This window comes from Antechinus flavipes, chromosome 2 (genome assembly GCF_016432865.1).
Source record: "Antechinus flavipes isolate AdamAnt ecotype Samford, QLD, Australia chromosome 2, AdamAnt_v2, whole genome shotgun sequence".
NCBI lineage: Eukaryota > Metazoa > Chordata > Mammalia > Dasyuromorphia > Dasyuridae > Antechinus > Antechinus flavipes.
In genome coordinates this window covers 473,851,625-473,863,684 of record NC_067399.1, presented here as the reverse complement: position 1 = coordinate 473,863,684, position 12,060 = coordinate 473,851,625, and the positions used below count along the sequence as shown (strand labels likewise).

At 39.3% G+C, this 12,060-nt stretch overlaps 1 protein-coding gene across 2 annotated transcripts in view; it reads left to right on the top strand.

Annotated features, from left to right (window-relative positions):
- The window catches only part of CHST8 (carbohydrate sulfotransferase 8), a 209,619-nt gene that overhangs the window by 58,816 nt on the left and 138,743 nt on the right, over nt 1–12,060 (top strand). For both annotated transcript variants that reach the window (XM_051979730.1, XM_051979731.1), the window contains exon 2: nt 8,019–8,243. In XM_051979730.1, coding sequence (XP_051835690.1) covers nt 8,135–8,243 — 109 coding nt within the window. In that variant the 5' untranslated portion in view covers nt 8,019–8,134. The remainder of the gene's footprint in view (nt 1–8,018; nt 8,244–12,060) is intronic.

Below are 12,060 nucleotides of genomic sequence, written 5' to 3'. Positions count from 1 at the left end.
AAAATAGGAAATGGATAAAAGTAAAGACACTAACTATGATTATAACTTCTTAGAAAAAAATTCAACTGGTATAAAAGAATTATTACAACCCAAGAGGTCAAAAAAGCCAAGAAGCTGTCTCAGCCAACAAATACTTAATTTCTTTGCCAGGTTGGAAGGAATGACAATCAAGAACAACCCCTATCTCAAGTACAAGTTTATTTGCAGAGCATTCTATAGTGGAAAATCAAGATCACCTCACAAAATAAAAAACAATGAAAGGGAAAAGAATCTTGCAAAACCCTGACATGAGACTCATTCCTAAAGCATAGACTTGAAACTGAAAGGCTTAACAAATAGATGCAAAATGGAGATTTGCAAACATTACTATAAAAATCTATTTTTTATCATTCCAAAATGGAACTCAGTTATTTGTCATCAGATAATTCATATTGGAGACAAACTCTATATATGTAATAAGTGTGGGAAAATTTTAGGTAGAGCTCAGAGCTTCTTAAACATCAGAGAGAATGGAGAGAGAAATGCTATAAATGTATTGAATGTGAGAAAGCCTTAAATCAAAACTCAGACCTTATTCAGCTTCAGTGAATTTACCTTGGAAAGAAACCCTATAAATGTAGTGAATGTGGAAAAGAAATCAAGAGGAGCTCGGATCTTAATCTCCATAAGAGAATTTATAGTGGAGAGAAAACCTATGAATTCTGAAAACCTTTCAGGTAGTACTCAGACTTTCTTAAGCACAAGGGAATTCATAATCTAGAAAACCTATAAGTATAATGAATGCAACATAGCTTCTGGCATAGCCCAGGAGCCAGCCATTCAGACTCAGAGAAATCACATCAAAAAGTAACATTTCAAGTAAGATAAATATGGAAAATACGTCAGTCAGACTTTGTCACAGACTCTTGGAACTAGAAGGGACTTTAGGGACCATCTAGTCTTGTCAAATCTCCTGATTTCCTGATGTGCGTTCTTCCCATTATTCCATACTGCCTCCTCTACCACTTTGGTAAGATTGCCAAGAAAGAAGCATGGGATCTGGAGTCCTGACTTACCTAAGTTCAAAACTCACCCCTGTTCCCATCAGACTTTGAGCAAAGTCGTTAACATTTCTGGGACTCAGTTTCCTTTTCTATAAAATGAAAAGATTGAGCTACATAATTTCTAAGGTTCCCTCCATCCCCAAGCCCTGTAACACTGGAAATGTACATATTTTGGTGATTCTAAAGCCACAGCTGTGTAAGCAACTGAAAATGGCCCATGGAATGATACAACTGGGAAGGGCAGTTAGATCTGGACCAGATATACCCCACCACACACACGTACTGGAGGTGACAGTTTTGAAGTCACTTAGAAATGATTCCTCAGGGTATCTCAGATTGAAATATACCAAGATCATTTGGATAAATCAAGAAAATAATAATAAAAAAGTAAAAAGCAATCATGGATGATATTCTTTCCTCCTACCCAAAGGGTATAGAAACAAGGCTGAAAGTGATCTCATATAGACTAAGTTCATTTTACAGATGAGGAAATTGAGACCCTAAGTGACTTGTAGGAAGCTAAATTGGTGCAGTGGATAGAGTGATAGAATTGGAGTTTGGTAAACCTGAGTTCAAATGTAGCTTCAGATACTTAATAGCTATTGGCCCTGGGCAAGTCTCTTAGCTTCTCAGACTCAGTTTCTCCATCTATAAAATGGCAATAATAATAACACTTACCTTACAGGGTTGATGTGAGGATTAAGTAAAATAATATTTGTAAAGCACTTTGCAAACCTTAAAGCATTATTTAAATGCTGGCTATTCTCATTGCCCAAGATTACATAGGTAGAAAGCAATGATAGTGGAATCTAAACCTTGATTCTCAGATTTCAGGACCAGGACTTGTACTACTGTACTATGCCATACCCTGCCCTGTTGCCTCCCATCCCCATATCAAGAAAACATTAACAAATATGTCCTCATCTTTATGATTTTGATAAGAAGGTAATGTGGCAGGTGAAGAAGGGGGTAAAGAGGAGGTGGCTCTTTGATGGGGAAGTAAGAGAAGAGAGGCTGACCTTCACAGTTAATTTCCAAACATACTACATCTTCATAGAGATTTTGAGGCTGTTAATACCATGTTTATTGTTCATTGTTTTTTGAGGGAAATAAAGCATTTGACTCCATAGAAGAAAAGGCAGCTTCAAAGGCTATAACAATTCATTTTAATAATCTGATGAACATTTATTATGTATGAAAGGCACTGTACTAGGCACTGGGAAAAACAAAACTAAAAATGAAGTAATCCTTGCTTTCAAAGAACCCATATTATAGGACTATGTTAAGACCGGACAGGATACCTTGATAGATACCATTTAAGAGATACCCAATGTTAGTTACCCTATCAGAAAAGGAAATGGGGTTAGTCTGGTGTGAGCTATTTTTGATGAAACCATTCTAAGTCTTAATGATGCATATTTCCCTTTCTAAATGCTAATATCCCATCCTTCTAAACACTGTTTTGGAAGAAGGACCCTGTATGTACCCGATTATTCATAGTCACACATTTTGTGGTAGCAAAGAATTAGAAACCAAACAGATTCTCCTCTTTTGAGGAATCTCTAAACAAATTATGAATGTAATGGAATATTATTGAGTTGCAAAAAATAACTAATATAAGAATTCAAATAAGCATGGGAAGATAGATGCATGTGAACTGATACAGTGAAGTAAGTAGAATCAAGAAAACTATATCCAATGACCACAAAATTTTAGCAAAATGTACAAAACAAATGAAAGTAAATATTAGGTGATTATAATGACCAAGTTTGCCCCCACCCAGAAGAATTGGAAAAAAAACCCAAACAAACACAATTCCTTTCCTTCAGAACAGTGGTATGAGTCTGTGGGTGTGGGATGCTGCAAGTGATGTCAGATATAGTTGTTATTTTTGGTTAGTTTTTTTTTCTTTTAAAAAGTTTGTTAAAGGATTAGCTGACTAAGTCTAGTTCAGGATGGAATGGTAAAACAAAAGTTAAATAAAAAACATCAATAAAAACCCAATTAAAATTTTAAAATAATAATATACTCTAGAATTTTGCCAAAAGTCTAAATTAAGCCTGCCCAGCATCTTTTTAAAAAAAAAATTGGGGCAGCACCTATCCTTGCCCAGTAATGTGGCCTCTGTTCTGTTGTCCAGGATCTTTTGGAGGTCATGAGCAATAACTGGTAATTAAATCTTTTGGCTTTTTCATAGCCTATTCCCTGAAGATTTATACCCACTGGAACATCTGTTCTCTTGTCCCTTTTCTATAACTTCTGTCTTTGAAATCTTTTAACCATTTTAGTTTGGTCAGTTTCCATCCAAACTTCATTCTCCTTGGCAGAGAAAAGAAATGCAAAATAAGAATTGAGTAGCTCAATTTTCTGTCTTTTCTCATCATTCCCTTCTACATGGAAGAAGAGTTCTAGTCTGCTTTGGTCTTCTCATCTTTGACATTTAAGACCTTTTTTATTTAGTGTTCATCACTGACGTCATCTCATTCTGAGGCTTGGTGCGCCAATCTTGTTTCTATAGGACTATGTCACTTATCTGGGACTCCTGAAATGGGGCACAATATCCCAAATACGTTCTGACCAGGGCAGAATACAGAGAGAAAACAGTAGATAGCCCAGTGGCACTGTGGATGGAGTATTGGACCTGGTGTCAGAAATAGCTGAGTTCAAATTCAGCCTTAGATGCCCACTAGCTGTGTGACACTGGGCAAGGTGATCCCTGGCTACCTCAGTTTCCTTATCTGTAAAATGGAGATAATAATTGCATTTGGGGCAGCTAGTGTTCAGTGAATAGAGCACCAGCCCTGGAGTCAGGAGATCATGAGTTCAAATAGGGTCTTAGATACTTAACACACTTACTAACTGTGTGACCTCACCAAGTCACCTAACCCCAAATGCCATACAAACCAACAGAAAATGATAATAGCACTTACTCCTTAGGATGGTTGCCATAAAACTTTGCAAGAAAAAGCTTTGCAGACCTGAAACCTTGGAAAAATACTAGCTGTTATTATTAATGCAGCCTAAGATCTCATTAGTTTTTTGATGGCCATTTCATACTGATGCCTCCTATAAAACTAGCAGTTGGTGCATACTAAGTTTGTGCTTTCATCTTTTCTGCATGTCATTCTAGAATCTAAATGGGCACCTTAGTTCCCTGTGCAAAAACATCTGTCACTTGAGTCAGATCTCGCTATTCTTTTTCATCAGAATTCCTTATGTTTGTGACCTTACAGTTTCATTCTTGTGAGATTGATTTCCCCTTTCAGGTAGATTTTAACCAGGGGATTAAGTTCAGAGGACCAGGTTTCAAATCTTGGCTCTGCTAGTACATTACTTAGTCCCCATTCAGCCTCAGTTTTCCCATCTGGAAAATGGACAATAATTCCGATTCTCCTTTCTTCATATGATGGTTTGTGGACCAAATGGGATAATGGATATAAAGAATTTTATAGTTATAAATCTCCTTCCATGTGCATGATTACTGTTGTTTTTAAAGTAACTAATCAATCAAGCAGGGTAGTGGGACAGCTAAGTGGTATAGTAGATAGAATGATAGGGCTGGAGAGGTCAGTTCTAGTCTTGGATATTCACCAGCTGTGTGACTGTGGACAAGTCATTTAAACTCAATTTTCTGAGTGGTAAAATGGATAACAGTATTAATTTATTTCCCAAGGTGGTTGTGATGATCAAATGAGATGATAGCTGTAAAGTGCTTGGCACATAAAACTCTATGGGAATGCTAGCTATTATTATTTTTATTATTAGTGTTCTCAAAAGCAATCAGTCAATATCAGTCCACAAGCATTTATTTACAGGGGATGCTGGAGCCAGTTTCTTCAGGCTCAAGGGCTGCTTGCTAATTTTTTGGTAGGAAATCAGGTCTTGATTTATTGCTTTGTTGATTGTGGAGCCTGAAGAAAATGTTGGAGAAAATATTAATAATGCAGATTTAACTTAAAAGAATATTCCACACACATACACCAACCCACCCCCACCCTACCTCATGTACATCCAGAGAATTGGTTGTTAAAAATTTACAACTCATCCTGAAAAGCATCTGCCAAGCATATGCCATATGCCAGGCATTGTGTTAGGCAATAGGGATATAAAGACAAAAAAATGACTCATCCTGGACCTCAGAGAGGTTACATTTTACAAGTTGATGGCATGCACACACATATGTATATACATGTATGTGTGTATGTGTGTATATTTATGTATGTGTGTGTATATATATATTTGTAAAATACATGCAAAATAAATGCAAAGTAAGCAGGAGAAATTTGCCCTTACTCTTTCCCTAGAGAGAGACAAGGAGGGTAGTATTGTATAGGAAGGAGGGAAATAAGCATTTCTTTTTGTGGGATTTTTTTGGTTTTTAGTATTTTATTTTCCCCAGTTATATATAAAAATACTTTTTAACATTAATTTTTAAAACTTTGAATTCCAGATTCTCTTCCCTCCCCCATTAAGAATGCAAGCAATTCAATATAGGTTATACATGTGTAGTCATGCAAAACATTTCCATAATAGTCATGTTGTGAGAGAAAACATAGTCCAAAACAAAACCCTCAAGAAAAATAAAGTTAAAAAAAAAAGTGTGCTTCAATTTGTATTTAGATACCATCAGTTCTTTATATTTTTCATCGTAAGTTCCTCAGAATGAAACAAACATTTATTAAGCACCTACTGTGTTCTAGGCACTGGGCTAGAAGCTTTACAAATACGATCTCATTGGTTCCTCACAATAATCCTGCCAGATATTTGCTGTTGTTATCCTTGCTTTACTGATGAGGAAACAAACAAAAGTTAAGTGACTGCTCAAGATCACACAGATAAAAAATGTGTGGGACCAGATTTGAATTCAGGTCTACCTGAGTTCAGGTAAACACTCTGTCTGCTGTGCAACCTCTATAGCTGTCCCAATAGTGAAGAAAGTGCCCGATTTGGAGTCAAAGAGTTCGGTTTCAAATCCCAGTTTTATCTGTCACTTATTGGCCATGCAATTCTAAAATATACTTCTTTGCACCTCAATTCCCTCATATATAAAATAAGGAGATTAGATGGACTCTAACATTCTTCCTGGCTCTAAATCTATGATCTTTGGCACAGAGAAATACAGCTCTGAGTCTTTCATTTTAAAAATGCATATTTTCCAGAGATGGGGATAAGAGGGGTTTAGATGCATGTATATGTGTGTGTTGTTGTTCAGTCATTTTGATGTGTTTGGAGTTTAGCACCACATGATGAGATTGAGGTGCAGCGCCAAATGTTGGAGTTCAGTCATATAATATGTTGGGCAAATTTCTCCAGCTTACTTTATGTTTATTTTGTACATATTTTACAAATATATATATATATATATATATATATATATATATGTATACATACATATCTGTGTACATTTCATCTTTCTCTTTGGCAAAAGGTAGATTTGTTTATGAGAAGTTACAGACAAAATGAAGAAGTACAATAGGCACTAGGAATGGTAAATATGAAATAGAGTTGGGAGAGCATACAGTTAGCAAGGAAAGAAGTTTTAATAATTAACAATGGAGAAGACATGTTCCCCAGTGAAACTCATAATTAACCAGGACAAAGGGAATACTCCATAAGGTGGGAATATGCTCTTAATTGTGCAGGCGAAATCTTAAAAGGGATACCCTAAAAGAGTTAGTTAATTCTAACAAGGAGAAAGACACCATGAGGCATGGTGAGGGGATGAGAGGAAAGATACCATGAGGAGGGAGGGGAGGAAGGGAGGGAAGAAGGAAAGAAGAAAGGAAGAAAGAAAGAAGGGCGGGAGGGAGGGAGGAAGGGAGAGAGGGAAGAAAGAAGGAAGGAAGAAAGAAAGGAGTGTGGAGAAAGATATCAAGAGCCAAAAGTCATAGTGGGCAAACCCAAAAGGGATTAGATAGTGGGCCATGGATAGATTCATAGGAGAAATTTAAGCTTAAGAGGTTGATGTCTGATTTATTGATACAGTGGGGTTACCCAAGACCTCCACAGAGGGTAGGCCTGTAAAGCTGAACTGATCCCCATTCCTGCTTGCCTCAGGGAGTAATCTCATCAGGACTTCAGGTTTTCTCTGCCAGTCCCACCCAGGGACCCAGGACCTCATCATTTCAGTCAGTGAGTCTGACTCTTCATAAACCCATTTAAGGTTGTCTTAGCAAAGATACTAAAATGGTTTGCATATTTTACAGATGAGAAAACTGAAAAAATCAGCATTGAGTGACTTATGTAGGGTCACACGGCTAGTGTCTGAGGCAAGATTTGAATTCAGGTGTTCCTGATCATCCAGGCCCAGTGCTCTGTCCACTGTACCATCTAGCGGTCTGGATATACTACATCTGTCTGTCTGCTGCCTCTATCTGCCTGCCTGTTTATCTGTCTGTCTGTCTGTCTCTACAAGTATAATGGGGGAACAGGATCTGTCAAAGTTAGGAACCACCAACAGTCTCCTGAGAGTCTCTCTTGCTTATCCTGGACCAGCCTGGTGGGCATTCATTGTATACTTCATTCTCACTGATTTTCTCTAGGGAATGTGCCCAAATTTTAGAGTTCTTGGAGTGAGTGATTGGGTGCAAAGCTTTAGGCTAACCGTTTGTGGTATGTCCTCTCTGTCCCCCTCGCCGTCAGAGGTTTAGATCCCAGGGTATCTCACCTTGTTCAGGTTTACTTGGTGTCTTAACAAAGGTAAAAACAAAAGCAGCGAGACAGCCCAGGACTTAGAGGGTCCTCTGAGAGATTGGCAGTGGAGAAGCTGCCTCCCCAGTCCTCCTTTAGCAATGTTGGGGTTCCCTGGCTCCCCCTTCTTATTGGCCAGTCAGGAAGATTCCCCAGCTGCCCTGTCCTTGGGGTTGCCTAACAAAGCGAGCAATCTTCTTCATCTCCTGGGCAGCCTTGGCTCAGGCCTTGTAGAGCTTACAAAGCCGAGGTGGTTGAAGGTCTGGATGCATTTAACCCTTCCAGGTGGTGCCGGGAGGAAGCGGCAGCCAGGACGATGAGGGAGGAGCGCACAATGAGCTCAGGAGAGACTTTCTCCAAGTGAGACGGCCACCTTCCAGACTGCCTCCAGTGTGAGAATTATGAGGCTGGTATTCATGTTCGCCTGCATCGTGCTGTTTGGGACAGCAGGACTTGTGATCTTCATACACCTGCAAGATCCAGTGGAAATCATCCCTCAGCAGACACCAGGTTAGTGCCCTTTGTCTCCCCAGCTGGTGTTCACAGTGTCTTCCACATCACTACAAGGTTTGTACCTTCACAAGGCTCCCTTGATGCTATTCCAGGCCCCAGCACAGATTTCTCTTGGGATTCTGGGTCCATGTTGGAGCTCCATTAGCTCAGTGGAGAAGAACCATGGACTAGTGGTGAGATGGCCATCAAGGGATAATGATTCCATTCATTTTGTTTGGGAGTTCTTCCTTTTCCCCTCAAAGAAACAGTGCAGTTTGCAATGTGGTATAGGTAACTTCCCAAGGCTCTGTACCTAATTTTGAGGACTTTCAGAGCTCTTTATCCCCCCTGCCAATATTTAATCCTATTAAAAAGTCTAAGAAACCACATGGCACGATAGAGAGAGAAAATCTCCTGTGTTCAAATCATACCTATGATGTTTACTGGCTGGTTGTATGATTCTTAGCAACTCAAACTTCGGAGTGTTCCAGGCACCTCTCTAGGATTATTAGTAGCGATAATCTGATAGATCCCCATTGGTAGGTGGAGGAGATCCCTATACCAATGAAATCTATGCTTTAGATTTTAAAAAATCTAAAAGACAAGTTAAAGGTAGACCAAATGGAAGGGATCATCTCCTAAAACCAGTGCATCCCAACACTTTGATGTCCTGAGAGAATTATAAGTCAAGCCAAGAGACAATGTGTGACAAGCAAAGGTGTCTGCTGAACTAGGTGTCCATTAGTTTAGGCTGCACAGAGCAGGATCCATCAATATTATTAATAGCTCCCCAACCTCTTTCAGTTTAAGAAGATACTATATGATAAATAGGATGTACCCCCCATCTTCCCCCTCTGAGTCTGTATCTTGAGGGACTCCACATGTCCTCAGACATGTATGAGAAGAAGAAATACAATTATGAGGCAGACCTGTCTCAGATCCTGGAAAGATTTGTCTTTGACTCAGAGGCAGATAGGAAACATCTTTGTGCCCTGGAAAGAAGTCAGAGGACTTACATTCAGTTCAAGTTAGTATCTGTGTGATGTTGGGAAGTCAACACTTTGCTTGGTCTGTTTCCTTATCTTTAAGGGATTGGTCTAAATGATCTTTAAGCCACCTTTTGATCCAAAATTATGACTATATGAACCAAATATAAGAGACTCCTCATCCTGGACAATGATTCAGATGTGCTGCTGAAATGTGATACCAACCATCCTACAGAAAGTAATACACACTTTTGTTGTAGAAGAAACATCTCTCCGGGTAGTTAGCTAGGTGGTTCAGTGGAAAGAACATTGGCCTACAGTCAGGTAGATCCATCTTCCTGAGTTCATATTGGACTCAGACACTTATTAGCTATGTACCCCTAGGCAAGTCACTTAACCCTGTCTTCCTCAGTTTCCTCGTCTGTAAAATGAGCTGGAAAAGGAAGTGGTAACCACTCTAGTATCTCTGCTAAGAAAACCCCAAATAGGATCATGAAGAGTCAAACATGATTGCAAAATTACTGAACAACAATCTTCTGAATTCATGTGGTGGATAACTGCTGCCGCCAAATGTATTATTTACCATACAGAAATTATGAAGGTGTAAGGATCTAGGCTTTATTATTATGCTCAAGCATAGATTCAGACCTCAGAGAAAACCTAAATAATCATCAGAATTCTAACAAGGTTTCAAACAGGAAAAGTTACATCAGAGTAGCAATGCAATAATTCATTTCCATATTGCAATCTTGTACATTTCTCTTCGGTCATAAAATTTAAGAAAAAGATAGGTTCATAATCCCATACTTACTTCATTGTCATTAAAGTTGAACAAGCTCAGTTAACAGTCATAATCTCATAGGCTCCCTAAGGAAACAAACTTCATAGGTAAAGAATAGATAAATTAAATCAGGTTATAGATTAAGCTACATTAAGAAGATTCACAATAGGTTGAGTAGAAAAGGATTTACAGTCCCCAAGGAGACAGGAATAGTTGAGATTCGTCCTCTGTCTTTTTATCTAAGGAATGTCTAAGACTAAGTAAATTTTTACATCCCTTGGGACAGCTTTCAGTTAGGTGAGGTTAATGTTAGCCAAAATTTGCAACTCTGAGTCCCAAATAATTTTAAAAGATTCAAAAATTCCCATCACAGAGTGATTTTCATTAAAGCAGTCAGTTTTCTCCATAGAAGTTAATTCCTTTTGGGTTTAACTCAGCTTTCTTGAGCTGTTCCCCTTTATTTACCTCCCCCACCCCCATCAGCACTTGGTAATTTAGGGAAAGATCAGCATAAGACCTTTTTTTCCCTCCAGAATGACATATTTTGGGGTTTCTTTGGCTATGGCCATAGTACACAGAAAGAAGCAAGGAGAAAATATGGTGCCTAAAAGGAAAGAGAATTTTCTATCATCCAATTCATCCCCTTCCATCCCCTATTTAGTTTAGTAAATATAATTGTCCCAAATCTGAAAGTTTATAATGAAGGATGGGGAAGGGGGAGAAATAGGACAGATTTAGTACGAATTAATGTAAATTTGGATTGCGGAGAAACTATAAATCAATACCTCTTTATTGTTTTCAAGTATGTACAATACTCTCAATAAGATGAACCCTAAGAGTATCCTAAGTAGGGCCTATTGAGATCTGTTTTAATATGTAAACAAAATCAATTTGTAATTAGCATATTGATTGTATGCAAATAGTACTTTAAAAAAAATGTTTGACACTGCTTGTTCTCTTAAGTAAGTTTAAAAAAACTCCCTCGACCTCAGTCTTTGATATTGCAAAAGTAAACTTCAGCCCAGATTCTGTCTAAATTATCCAGATTTCAAATTAGTAGAACCCAAATTGAAGTTCTATGTAAATATTAATTACTAAATTAAATAATATTGCTATGAGACATCACATACCAGCAAATTAGCCCAGGAGGTGAAAGAAATTAGTCTGAGACACATTGGCATTTCAGTAGCGACAGGCAGAGTGGGCCAGCGGGACCACCCTGCTGTTCCCAGTGACCCTTAGTGCTGTATTCCTGCACACACAGCTTCTTTCTTCAGATCTGTCCACAAAAGGCAGCCAGAGACTGGGAGAGCCCCTTCCCTTGAAGCAAGGAACCCCAAAGCTCCTTGTTTGCGGGTTCCCCTATAGAGAAAGCCCTCTCTGTTCACGGGCACACAGAGTTCTGTTTACCCATTTTACAGATAAGGAAACTGAGGCACAGAGAGATTAAAGTGACCTGTCCTAGATGGAGCAAATAGTCCAAGTCGCTTGGATGTTGTCACTAGCCGCCTTCTGACTTTGGGGTTCAAGTAGAGAGCTCCTGTTTGCGGCCGAGGAATTTCAGAGTGCTGGGGGTTTCCCTGGGAGAGAAGCGCGTCCTCCGCTCCTGGCCAGGCAGGCCTTGGGCTCCTAGCCTGGAAGCGCAGAGCTCGATGAGTGCGGCCGAACGCCAGGGAAAGCCCGGCCATAACACTTTAAGTAATGCTTACATTCCCTTCCCTGAGCAAAGCACTCCTGACAGTGGCTGTTTGTGTTGATTTGTTACTATTCATTTATTTTTGCCTTTGCTTCACACTGCACCCTAATTGTGATGCTGCACCGAGAAAGCAATATCAAAGTAATTTTCCACAACATTAGTTACAATTTTCTTCTGATCTTTCAAGTGAAACAATCCCATCCTGTTGGCTTCTGTGAGCATATAAGCCTTGATTACATTTATCTGTTGGGAACCAGTGCTTACACAGTCTAGGTGTCCTGCATCGGAGCCGGTGGCCGGATCTTCCTTCCGCCGCCGGCCGGCCCGCGGGGGCTCCCTCCGTTCGCACAGACGCGGAGCCAGTGCCGGCCG